General features: G+C 33.6%; 2 protein-coding genes across 2 annotated transcripts; both read left to right on the forward strand.

Annotated features, from left to right (window-relative positions):
- Nucleotides 1–288: 288 nt before the first annotated feature.
- Nucleotides 289–2,139, forward strand: LOC123915936 (BTB/POZ domain-containing protein At5g41330). The gene has a single exon (XM_045967227.1). The coding sequence runs from the start codon at nt 567–569 to the stop codon at nt 1,926–1,928; it is 1,362 nt and encodes a 453-aa protein (XP_045823183.1). The 5' UTR covers nt 289–566; the 3' UTR covers nt 1,929–2,139.
- Nucleotides 2,140–8,450: 6,311 nt separating this feature from the next.
- On the forward strand, nt 8,451–10,753 carry LOC123915937 (cytochrome P450 86A22). The gene has a single exon (XM_045967228.1). It carries the CDS (start codon nt 8,899–8,901, stop codon nt 10,468–10,470), a length of 1,572 nt encoding a protein of 523 aa, XP_045823184.1. The 5' UTR covers nt 8,451–8,898; the 3' UTR covers nt 10,471–10,753.
- The last annotated feature ends 3,158 nt before the right edge of the window (nt 10,754–13,911 follow it).

Raw genomic sequence — 13,911 nt, forward strand, 5'->3', positions numbered from 1 at the left:
TAAACTATCTTGACAAACTTATAATAATACATAAAAATTGCATAAGCTGTTTGCATAAACTTAAAAATAAGCTAATCCAAACAAGCCCTAAAAGAATTTTAAAATATTTTTGCAAAATTTAAAACTTATTTATAATATCCTATAAGTTGAGACTAATTTAGTAATTTATTTTTTAGTTACCCACCCAATAAATAATCTAATTTCTTTGACTGCCCAATAAATAAATGAAATGTATGGTCCAATTTGGGCGGCCAATATATATAATTCAGCTTAGGAAAATGAGAAGAAAGAGGAAAATACGCAGTACACAATCTAAAAAGCACGTTGGACTTTCTACCCAAAAAAAGCACGTTTGGACCAACGTTAAATATTGACTAAAATTCAAGACTTCTTTCCATTGCATTGCACCTTCTAGACTCCATTCAGATCCTAAACAAAAGCATTAACCAAACTAACTATCCTTTCCATATATAACTAACTACCCCTTCCTACTTCTCCATTCATCTTCTCTCAATTCTCAACTATTCCACCAAAATTCAAAATCAATTATAAGTCGCTTAATCAAAATGCCACCATTTGCGGGTTCTCATCCAACAAGAACAGATTCAAACATAGTCACAATCGACGTTGGAGGACAAATGTTCCAAACAACTAAACAAACATTAACCTCAGCAGGACCAAAAACTTTCTTCTCATCAATCTCACAAACTTCTTCACTTTTCACACCTTTCATAGATAGAGACCCTGAAATTTTCTCACTCCTTCTCTCTCTCCTCAGAACCGGTAATCTTCCATCAAAAGCCAAATCATTCGATCTTCAAGACCTAATTATTGAATCTCAATTTTACGGTATTGAAAATCTCTTAATCAATTCTCTCTCTAATCCTGAACAATTAGAACCTTTCAATCTTCAAAAATCGATTCAGTTACCTTTAAACGGAAGAGATTCACCTTCCACCGTCGCAACCACCCCTTACGGTTCTCTTCATGTTGCTCACGGTAGTAAGATTACGACGTTTGATTGGTCTCTTCGTCGGAAATCGACTGTTTTAACGCACTTTACGGCCGTTGATTCTCTACTTGCTTTATCGCCGTCGCTTGCCGCTGCCGGTGCTAATGATTTCTCCGGTCTTCAGATTCTTGATTTGGAAAACGGTTACGTGAAAGATACGTTAAATTGGGAAAACGTAACGAAATCTGGTTCTACAGTTCAAGCTATTGGATCTTCGCCGGAGCAAATGTTTGTAAGCTTTGAATCTTCTCGGAGAAACTCGAATTCGATTGTTGTTTATGATTTGCATAGTTTGAGACCAGTAACAGAAATTGCACACAATGAGATCTATGGTGCTGATATTGATTCAGCGATTCCGGCGACGAAATTGCAGTGGATTGAAAGTCATAATCTGTTAATGGCGTCTGGGTCTCACAGTGGTCCTTCCGGCGTTTCCGGTAATATTAGGTTATGGGATGTTCGTTCCGGTAACGTTGTTTGGGAGATTTCTGAGAAAGTTGATTGTTTTGCTGACGTGGCAGTTTCTGATTCATTGAATGCTATGTTCAAAATTGGTGTGAATTCTGGGGAAACGTTTTATATGGATATGAAGAATTTGGGTGCTGAGAAAAATTCATGGGTTTGTTTAGGTGATAAGAGAAAGGTTTTGAATGGGAAAAAAGAAGGTTTTGGTTGCAAAATTGAAACACAAGGGAATCAAGTTTTTTGTACTAAAGGTGGTGATGTTGAACTTTGGTCAGAGATTATAATGGGTTCTTCTAATAACAGGATTTTCAAGAAGAATTTGATGGGAAGAGTGCAAGATATGGGAGGTGCTAAGATTACTAATTTGGCCTTTGGTGGAAGTAGAATGTTCTTGACTAGAAAGGATTTGCAATGTGTTGAAGTTTGGCAGAGTTCTTCAAGGGAACTTTGAGTTTGATTAGTAGTTGTTTTATTCTTTTATTTGTTATTAAAACATGGTTGGTTGCATTAACCTACAAACTTGTACATTTTTTGTTGTTTGGGAGGTTTAGTCAAGTTGGAAATTGTTTTAATCTTTTTCTCATCAGAAATTTCATCCTGTAATGTATTGGATGGTTAGTTTTGTGAGACAAATTAAATATAGATATTATCTTATTATTCAATGCCTATTTTGCCTATTACTTTCTGCAGTATTTGTTGCTATTAGAAAAACTGATAGAACAGGATCATTTTTCTGTTGTATTTCAGTTACCTAGCTTAGGGTCCATAGAGCCTTCTCCAAGATATTGATTTGCAGAAATGACAAATTATACTTAATCACAGTTTGCTTAGCTTGCAAAATGCCTTAAAGAAATATAGGGATGAATTAAGCTTGTAAAGTTTGCTTGCTGCTGCACCCCAAAAAGGAGTGAATTTTTTTCTTCAACACAACAAATTTAGCTCATAAAATTAATCAAAGCCAATTGAATCCAAGGAAGAACCAAATCATTAACCTGACGACGAATTTGTGAATCCCAGCCGGTGTAAGCAGCTACGAACTGTCCTTCCGTATCTCTTATGCAACACCCAAAGCTACCGCCACCACCACCACACTCTACCGCTAGCCTGCTACTAGCTTCTTCTGTTCCTGCTCTACTGGTACGGGCACTCTGTCCACTGCACCTGAACTGAACGACACAATTCCTGCACTGTAGCACTTTGCTGGTTCCATATCCGGTTGTTCTGCTTTTGCCATAGACTCCAGATTAACATCATAATGCTACTAACAATTGTGTCCACTTCGAAGCGTTATCAAGAGAGTTACCAAGCAACCAAGCACATTCGAAGCGAAATTGTCTTGGAATCACTGGATGTGACACCCCAGCCGGCACAATCAAAAGATGATTTTTTTTTTTTTATTTTGAAGCAAAAGAGAGGCCCTCTCCATGAGCGCCTTCACAAAGCCATCCAGAAATTGAAGTCTCCAACTCGCATTACTCGAAGCTCTATCAAGTCTTTCAAAAAAAATCTGTGTCCTCCATGATAAATAGGACCTCTCCATGTGAACTTAGCTCCGACAGAACCAAGATCCATAAGTTGACGAGAATTGATTCTTTCCCTAAAAATATTATACTACCTTCTGATCAAAGCGGGAGCACCTCCTTTCTTCTCACTCACAACTAATATCATTAAAGTCACCGGCTAGCATCCATGGCTCTGTCATTCCCTCGGCTATCTGCTTCAAATCTTTCCCACAACAATCATCTATTCTCTTCATTAGGACTAGCGTTTAGGACCAGCGTAAATAGCGGTGAAAAACCACCCCCTCTCATCAGGATAATTAATCTTCAAATGCATAAATTGAAATTTCTTGCTACTTAAGGAAGCTGTAATAAAAGCTCCTATCCACACCACCACAATTCCTCCAGCATAACCATGCACAAAAATTATTGAGCAAGATTAGGTGTCTCCTCAATAACGACTTCCATATCCGTCTCCATTGAGCTATTGAGTCCATTCTCACTTGCATCCACAAACCATCAGTAACAACTAAAAAGTCTCAAATCCATCTCCTTCACAAGAAATTGATTTTGATACCTCCTCAGAGGGTGTATCTGGTAAATTTGGCGGTCTGGACAGGTTTGGATTAATAATAACATGTCGGCCCATACTCATATTAGGCAATGAGCACAGAATTTCATCAATGTTATTTCTACACCCAACTTCCCCTGTTTTGCACTACAGCAGAGCTACTAACATATTCCCCATAGAGTTCTTGAACTGGGCAGGTATGACTCCCCTCCCCAGATACTAATTCATAACCTCTAACAAAAATTAATGTAAATTGACAATGTTGTCTCTGTAAGCTTAACTCATTTGATAGGAACATTAGATTATATATCTAGGGTGAAATTTTTAGCCATTAGTCACTCCGCTAAAATGATAACTTTGAAATTGTGCAAATTTTCTTTAATTGTAAACACAAATTACGCATTGTTTAGTTCGTTGTTAGTTTTTGTGTGTAATATTCTATGGGAATAATTTTATCTAACATGTTTAAATTGCAGGCATGCAGATTGATCTTGTCAAAACTGCATACAGTCAGAATAAATTTAGTTATCCGATTTAGATCGGACAGTCCAGATTGAAAGAAAATTGATCAAGCTGCATAACTGCTTTAAATATGAACCGTCAGATCTAAATCGAACGACCAGATTCAAAGGATTCGACATATATTATTGCAGCTAAATTGAGAAATCAATTTATCATGAAGCTAATTTATTGTGAGGATGGACTTTCGAACTTGGGAATTGACGTTGAAAAGGAGTTACTAATTAATAGAATGAAATCATCAAAAAGGAAATACTAGTAACTTTTATCAAGTCTTAATAGAGTGAAAGTTATTTTAGATATCTACTCTTAAATTGCGTTGCGTATCAATATTAGAAGTTTCATATTTATCAGATAAAAATATTCAATATAATTCTGATACTTAACTAACGAGACTCTCCTACATAATTAAGACTCCTAATTTTTTTTATTGAACTCTCCTTATATTTCTTTTTTTGATAATGTGAACTCTCCTTATATTTCCTTTATGAGAGGGGAGTTTGTAGATATCTAAGACATAAAGGAAGTCCAATTGCATTCTTTTAATATCAATGGGACAGACAATAACAATAACAAAGGCTTTATTTGGATTAACTTATTTTTGAGTTTATATAAATAATTTATGTAATTTTTATTTATTATTATAAATTTGTCAAGTTTGTTTATGGTAAAATAGCTTATAAAAACATAATTTTCACTAATATAAACTTATAAAATAGTATAAAATCTAATTTATGTAACGTAAACTATTTGCATAAACTAAATAAGATAATTCAAATTGTTACCGATTAACATTGCTGATTGAGACTTGTAGTACGGTACTATCTAGTGGCTCTACATTGGTGGCTGATTGTCATTAACTACTTTTTTGTTCTAAAGGACAGGTACCCACCTCCTTCCCAAACTATAGATAGCTTCAAACATTGGGGACCCGCTTTTGAGGGAAAAAAGGTCTCTAACACACACCGCATAATGAATACTCACTCCCATCAAGCTCTAAACACCCTAAATTTCGGCTTCCAATTAATGCTGGATGCATTAATAATCACTGTTCATCCTATTTCAGGATTTTCTTATGCGGTTAGTAAACATTAGATAGTGAATAGAATAGAACCGGTGGTAACCGTATTTTCGGCTACAGGAATTGTACATTAATTGTTGTTAACATGCTACCTGGTACGCATTGCTTTCCACAATATTTTCCTAAGGAGTCCTCGATGGCTATTATTATAGTTATACACATCAAAAAAGAAAATTAAAGGGTATTTGGAAGTGGAACGCAATATTCACTACTATCTCACTAAATATTTCAACATTTTTGTAACGGAGAATAATTTAAAGGGTAAAGATGTAATAAACAATAATATTAAAGATTTATTTATTTTATTTTTTTTTCGGCTTTTCACCACCAGTTGAATCTGGTTCGGGGATCAGTTCTGGCATCAAGTGGTTCCAGCCCCCTCCCGATCACAGTTGTGGGGGATCGAACCGCGGTCCTCCCTACCAAGTTCAGCACCAATCACCACTGAATCAACTAACGATTAGTATATTAAAGATTTATTTGTTCCAAAAAAAACTTAAAGGATTTACCTTTTACAAATGTAAAACTTAAAGGACATTTAAATGCATTTGACATATTTTTTTGGTACTTATGGAATCATTTTTTTTAACATTATTTTTTTTGTATTATTTAATAAAAAATATTTATTTGAATAGCATGTGTCCTAAAAATACATATTAACACGACTCTTATTGTATTACATAGTTCGTAACATAAAACATGTTTTGTTTCTTTCCATGTTTAAAGTTTATAAATGATTATCGAAGTGCAAATTTGATTTTGACATGTTTGGTTGTTTTTAAGTTGAATTAACAGAGATATTAAGTTCAAATGGTTAACGAACTTCCCTGGGACGAATTGTTCGGTAGAACCCGAATTTGATTTTTGGTGGGAATAATTCTTGGTCAGACTATACTTACCTCGAGGCCGAACTCTTGATTACCGAAGCCTTTTTCATCTTGATGAATATTTTCAAAAATCAAAATATATATTTTTATAATTTTAATAATAAATAATAATAGATGGACAAAACTTATATGCATTTCTTTAGATGCAGTTTTTACTGTTACTCTCACAAAAATGTAGTTATTTATATTTTTTTAATTAAAAAAAGAAAAAGAAAATTGTTTTTAAATAAAAATAACTTCCCTCATGTATCTAGCACAGTAAGAACTGTGTATATGGAATTGTACATAAGTTTGATCCATAATAGATAATTAAAAATATTTGTAATGAAAATTGTATATGCAAATTAGTGAACAACAATACTTGAAAAAATAAAATAGAGAGTGTAACTACTACAAAAATGTTTGCTTACATGAATAAATCGACATGCAGGGTTTAAGTCCATATTTATGACAATTTTAAAATTGGAATATACTGTATTTGCCACAATTTTTTAGAATTAATATGATTAAATGACATTTTAAGATTTTTACGTGAGTGACAAGTTTAATTTAATAGAAGTAATTAATATTTTCTTTATTTTAACTATAATAATAATATAATATTTGTTACACTTGAGGTTGAGGGATGACCCCATGTGTTTGTGGGCAACGGAGGCACAAGGAGGTGGTCCAGACGGCCACGACCCACTCCACCCCACCCTACTCCAAAAAGTTGACTTGGGTACCTATTCCTACAAAATGGGTAGAATAACCTATCTGAGTTGGCAGCATCAAGATCATTCATTTATTTTTCATCATTTATATTATAAAAATTTTATAATTTACAATACTAGTGACTCAAAATAGTTTAATTGCAAAAACACCCACGAAATTTTAACACTAAATTTTCATTCCATCCATCTTCATGTTTACAGCAATCAACTTCTTCATTTTTTTCAACTATAAACAAAACAATTCTTCTTCTTTTTCAAACTCCTGGGTAATTTTGGTTTTAATTGTTTGTCAAAATTTCGAATCTTGATATGCCATAAACTGAAGTGAAATATTATAGAGGTTTTACAGAGCATGATTTTACGAATCTAATGAAACAAATTTTGTGTTTTTTGGACAATCATAGAGGGAAAAATCCAAAAAAAACCTTTTCTTTCATGGAGTTCAAAGATTTATGAATTTCTCTGTAAACCTCACTTTTTATGTTTAAGACTTGATTATTTTGTGTTAAGATTATTAGAAATATTATTTCGGTCGAAACCCACAAAAATAATACAAAACGGTGCTGAAAAACGGAATATACATGTGCTGGAGCGCTACTCGGATTTTGACCCGTTTCTAGTTCGTGGGTCGACCCGCTAGAGGTTGAGTGCGAGAGAGTGTAATTGCTACGAGCGTCCGTCTTTTATGCCATTTTTTGTGTTGGGTTCGATTTAACGAGCTTTATTTTAGTAATATTTTTTTAAAGTTTTTTGTTGCGTCAAAGATATTTTTATAAAATATAACACCTTATATTGGTTGATTAAATATTTTTTATAAATAAATTATTACGAAAAAAATATGTTACAAATATAATACTCTCTCCGACAATTATTATAAACAAAAATTCAATTTTTATGTTTATTGAGTAAGTGATATATCTAGTATAATATATGGACAATATATATTAGTTATTCAATGAATCAAAAATATAAAGTTTTACTTTTAATCTCTAGTTACTATTAAAAGTAAAACTTTATATTTTCGATTCATTGAATAACTTTATACGTACTGAGTTTATGATAAATTCTCTTTTTTTTTTAAGCATGTTCAAATTCTCTTAAAAATTGTCCTAAAATAGTCATTAATATTGTTTTAATTAATAAAACAATCTTTTCCCAATTTTTTTTTTTAGAAAAAATTTATAATATTTACCTGTAATATTTGTAAAATGAACAAATATGTTTATTCATTATGAGATGAATGGAGTGGAGTATTATTATTGGATGAATGACACTGTCAGTTTTGTTAGTACTCACTACTCAGTACGTATGTCCCCAACTAAAAAATGACATTGAATTTGAGGTGTGTCATTCAAAGACTTGTTCGTATGTATTCCCTTGTTTTTTATTGGGGTGAGTGGGTATATACTTTAAAAACCAAGTGACTATTGTTACCCAATAGAGAAACATACACATTTACATGATAGAATAGTGATATGTTTGGTTTTACATGTATAAATATAAATATCTCACTAAAAGCAATTAACCTTCACATACACCCAACCCAACTAACTACATTGGTGGACATTGATGAGGGAGGACTCATAATAATTCAAAACACCGAAAGCCTAGTTAACCAAGGAAAAATAATATGCATGCAGCTTAATTTCAACAACTCCTAACTAGCATGATATATATGATCTCTATTCCTCATTAATTGCCCCGCTTTCTGTTTTACCACTTCTCTTTCTCTTCTATAAATCACTTTTTCTCACACTTCCTTTCCTTCACAATTAAACCACTCTCTCCAATACACATACCCCATCTCTTAAAGGGTACCCTCTCTCTCTCTCTCATTCTTCACTTCTCATTCTTTGCATTCAACATAATAATATTCCTCCATACATTGCCAACTATATATTTTTTGTATTATATATCACCACCATCACTTAGCTCTTTTTTCATAAACTATATATACATACCTACATTCAACCTTAAACTTCAATTGTTATTTCCGATCCAAACCGGTCCAATTACACTCTACGACGACAACCTTTCTCCGGTGAATCTTTTTAAGAAGAGGTGTTGTGTTTCTTTTTTTGTTTGTGGTGTGGTGTAAGTGTAACTACAACTACTAAAGCTGTATTTGCGGTTATTGGGTCCCACAAGCACATGGATACATCAACTGCTTTAATGATCTTAACAGCCATAGCAGCCTACTTAATATGGTTCTCATTCATCACACGATCATTAAAAGGTCCACGTGTATGGCCAATATTGGGTAGTATACCTGGTCTCATCCACCATGCCAACCGCATGCACGACTGGATCGCTGAAAATCTACGCGCGTGTGGCGGCACGTACCAAACTTGCATCTGCGCCGTTCCTTTCTTCGCCAGAAAACAGTGTCTCATAACTGTTACATGCGACCCAAAAAACCTCGAACACATTCTCAAACTCCGTTTCGATAATTACCCGAAAGGTCCTACGTGGCAGTCAGCTTTTCATGACTTACTCGGAGAAGGTATATTCAACTCAGATGGTGACACGTGGAAGTTCCAACGTAAAACCGCCGCACTTGAGTTCACCACTCGTACCCTACGACAAGCCATGTCTCGTTGGGTTAGCCGAGCTATAAAGTTTAGATTCTGTCCAATTTTAGCCACGGCTCAGGAAGAAAAAAACCCGGTTGATCTTCAAGATCTTCTTCTTCGGCTCACTTTTGATAACATATGCGGCTTGGCTTTTGGTCAAGACCCTCAGACACTAGCTGTAGGACTTCCAGAAAACGGCTTCGCTCTTTCTTTCGATCGAGCCACAGAAGCCACACTGCAACGATTCATTTTTCCTGAGATTGTTTGGAAGCTTAAGAAATGGCTTCGCATAGGAATGGAAGTGAGCTTAAGCCGAAGCCTGAAACACATAGATCAATATCTCTCCAACATCATTCAAAATCGTAAGCTGGAGCTGAAGAATGGAAGCGAAGACCTAAACGACGATTTACTTTCGCGTTTCATGAAGAAAAAAGAGTCTTATTCTGAAGAGTTTCTTCAACACGTGGCTCTTAATTTCATCCTCGCTGGACGGGACACGTCATCGGTTGCTTTAAGTTGGTTTTTCTGGCTCTGTATGAAAAATCAACAAGTGGAGGAAAAAATTCTGACTGAGATTTGCACCGTTCTGATGGAGACACGTGGAAGTGATGTGTCAAAATGGACGGATGAGCCTCTTGCTTTTGATGAAGTTGATCGTTTGGTTTATCTGAAAGCTGCGTTGTCTGAGAGTTTACGACTTTACCCTTCGGTTCCAGAAGATTCCAAGCATGTGGTAAACGACGACGTTTTACCAAACGGAACATTTGTTCCGGCAGGATCAATGGTGACTTATTCGATTTACTCCGTTGGGAGGATGAAGTTTATTTGGGGAGAGGATTGTCTTGAATTTAAACCTGAACGGTGGCTTTTTAGCGACGGTGAAAACATGCAAGGATCTTACAAATTTGTTTCGTTCAATGCGGGACCTAGGATTTGTTTGGGTAAGGATTTGGCTTATTTGCAAATGAAGTCCATTGCTGCCGCGGTGCTACTGCGCCACCGTCTGACGGTGGTGCCTGGACACCGCGTGGAGCAAAAGATGTCGTTGACGCTTTTCATGAAGTATGGACTTAAGGTGAATGTTCATCCAAGGGATCTTGCACCTGTGCTGGAAAAGATAAGCAACAAAGGTTTAGGGGTTGAAACTTGAAAACGCAATAGTGAGTAAAGTTAAAATACATCATCAATTTTAAATAAAATATATATATATGTAATATTGATGGTCGAATAAATTATAGTATTTGTTTTGTATACATATGGTTAATCATATGTTTCATGGGTAAAATAGTGTTGTATTTGTGCACAAGTTATTTTTTTACATAGTTAATTAAAAGATGTAATTTGTTAATGTGATGATGACTAAATATGTTGAGGAAGGCTTGTTAAAAAAAAAATGTTGAGGAAGAATGATGATGATCATGATGATAAATTAATTCTTGGTGACTTACTCAAGTTACAGATTAGAGTTGACAAATGTTTAATCGTGATAATTGTTAAAAAAAATGTGTATGTCTTATATATTTATGTTGCATTCATATAGTGAGGTGTGTCGGAGGATGAATCGTGATAGGATGGAGTTTGAAGGTTGAGGAGACTTTTGATGCATTGTCGGTACGAAAGTCTTAACTAAAATTGAGACATTGTTTGGGATGTCCTTTTTAATGCGTATCAACTCGAAGTTAAAAGGATTCATGTTTTTAGTTAATTGATGATCGTGATTTAGGATGCATATAACGTTGAAATATACTTTTATTAGTTAATTCGTTCAATTTTATTGTGCTTTTCATGTGACATATTGATCGATAACATTTTTGTCAACAATTAGAGTTACTTGTTTCCATTGTGACAAATAATTGTGTTATTCTCTATATCAGTTAAGTATCATGACAATATGATTGTGTTATTCTCTATATCATGTCAAGAGTTAGTTCTGGACATTTATGCAAGTTTATCATGTGATATTTTATATGTTTGTGGATGTTTAATTTTGAAATAGTTTTACCATATTTTTTCCCTGTTAAATTACACTTTTGAATACTTTTGTGACAGAGAATGTCGCAATAGATTTATTTTTTGGCCTAGGTGACCATTTAGAAGTTTTGTATGGTCTAATAGCTACCTAAATGTTTGTTTCATATTAGATCTTTTAAATAGTAAGTTATAAGACCTATATAAGACCAACGAGCTAATAGATAGATCAATAAGATTTTTTTTTAAGAGGCAATAAGTTTAAATTTCTATTTAGAAATTTAACATGATATTTAGAGATAATGACTTTATATGACAACTTATTTTAATTATATAGTTTTTTATAACATATTTCAGTTATATTTTATATTAATACAAAACTATGCTTGAAGTACTATTGGCAACTATCTTAAAAACAAAATGCTTGAATTTACAAAAATATTATGAGGAATTTTTTTTAACACGAACTATAAAATATAGTAATAATAATAATAGGCGAAAAATGTTGCAATTATTAGATTGGACACACTACTAGAAATCTCACCTTTAGAGACCGATTTAGCAACCGAAAATTTTAAAAATTGGTCCATAAATCCATTAGGGACCAAATTTTTGAAGTGGCAAAAACCTTGGTGGCTGATGCATAGTGACCAATCAATCGACTGATTTGTTAGCCACCGAACTGGCGACGGATTTCAACGACCAATTTAGAGACCGAATTCATAAACAAATTTCAGATATTGGATGTTGCGACCCAATATTCGACGCTATGAGCGACTGATTTGGCGACCGATCTTAGAGACTTTTTGTGACTGATTTGGAATTAATTTTCGGTTCGTTGGGATCGATTTTGCGACGTTGTATATTAAATCCAGTCTCTAATGAGTTTTTTTTTTTTTTAATTATTAAAATCCCTAAAAGCAATTTTTTACATCTAATTTAATATCTCTAAAATAGTGTACACACCAAAGAATTAAACATTCACACAACAATATGAACATAATATATTTAAGTGGCGAAGTATCCTCGAAGGAACTTTTCCCTCCATCCACGTTGCCGCGGTGGATAGAATCTCCATACTCGGAGCCCCGAACATATCATTTCCACATAGATTCCCGTTAGCATGTGCAATTGACATAATATATTTAAGTGGCAAAGTATCCTCGAAGGAACTTTTCCCTCCATCCACGTTGCCGCGGTGGATAGAATCTCCATACTCGGAGCCCCGAACATATCATTTCCACATAGTTTCCCGTTAGCATGTGCAATTGACATCTCATGTGTCTAACTTAATACATATTATTAAGTTTTTGCCTTATTTTATTTATAAGTTGTCATACTCTCTCATAAATTTTATAATAATAATAATAATAATACAACATTTCCGTAAAAATAAAAAGTCATAGTAGTATTATTTTTAATAGAAATTACAATGTTGATTTTTCAACTATAAATCTCTTAAACGTTGGTTTGACAACAACACCAAGCCCAGTTATTATAACAACTACCACCAGAAGGATAGCCGTTTTGCCTACATTCGATGGCGCAACGAGGTGAATCTTTTGGGCAATAGTTCGCCGCAAAGCAATTTTTCATGTACAAGGCCGCAAAGATATTATGTTCATTCTTCCAATCTGCTTCCAATACAATCAATCAAATGTCATTAGAAAATATCATCTAATTATAAGATATTGTCATTTCAAACCTATTATATAAAATTTCATAAAATAAAGGTTCCTAAAACACACCAAAAAAAAAGTATTTAAAACACCACAATCAAATTCTATAATTGCAAGTCATTTATCATAAACTCAATAAAATTTAGTTACCAGCAAAAGTCATCGAAGCAACACAAATAATTGCAATGGTAAAAATAAAAAATTTGATGCAAATTGCCATTTTTTTGTTGATAGGTTGCTGGATTTTGATGAGATAGTTGTATGAGAGGAGAAGGCGGTAGTGTTTTGATGAGATAGTTGTCATGTTATACACTTATATATATAGTACTATGATTGGAAAAGCTTTGAATGAAATACATATTATCCATCAACCAATGAGAAAAAATCACATACTCCCTCTGGCATAAGTAAAAGTTACCTTTTTAGATTCATTCAAAAAGAGATGTATCTTGTCTATAATTTGGACTAGATACATTGTTTTTTTTAATGAATCAAAAAATATAACTTTTGCTTATATATGAGGGCGGAGGGAGTAAGTAGGTTTGCATGTGGTATCCACAACTACTCCTTTTGGTCTCATATATATAAGCAGATTTTTACTTTTTAGATTCATTGAATAATTGATGTATTTGGTCATTTTTTGGTCTAGATACATCAATTATTGAATGAATCTAAAAAGTGAAAAGTTGCTTATATACGAGACTAGATGGAGTAACTTGTAATCAATTTTTATTTGACATACACATGAATTATTCTCATTGATTGATGGGTAAATACCCACAAATTATGAAGGGGTGTTTTAAAAATAAAAAAAAAAACTACTTAAGGATATCGTTCTAATAATATGGCTACGTTTTTATTTTTGGCCCGAATGACATTTTTAATTAAATATGCCAAAAAATACCCTTAAGTTAAGTGTCTTAACATTGTCTATTTTTAAAAAT

Source organism: Trifolium pratense, linkage group LG3 (genome assembly GCF_020283565.1).
Source record: "Trifolium pratense cultivar HEN17-A07 linkage group LG3, ARS_RC_1.1, whole genome shotgun sequence".
Classification (NCBI taxonomy): domain Eukaryota; kingdom Viridiplantae; phylum Streptophyta; class Magnoliopsida; order Fabales; family Fabaceae; genus Trifolium; species Trifolium pratense.

Bases quoted from the DNA above. Each gene is read 5' to 3' on its own strand.
- LOC123915936 (XM_045967227.1), top strand. From the start codon at position 567: ATGCCACCATTTGCGGGTTCTCATCCAACAAGAACAGATTCAAACATA.
- LOC123915937 (XM_045967228.1), top strand. From the start codon at position 8,899: ATGGATACATCAACTGCTTTAATGATCTTAACAGCCATAGCAGCCTAC.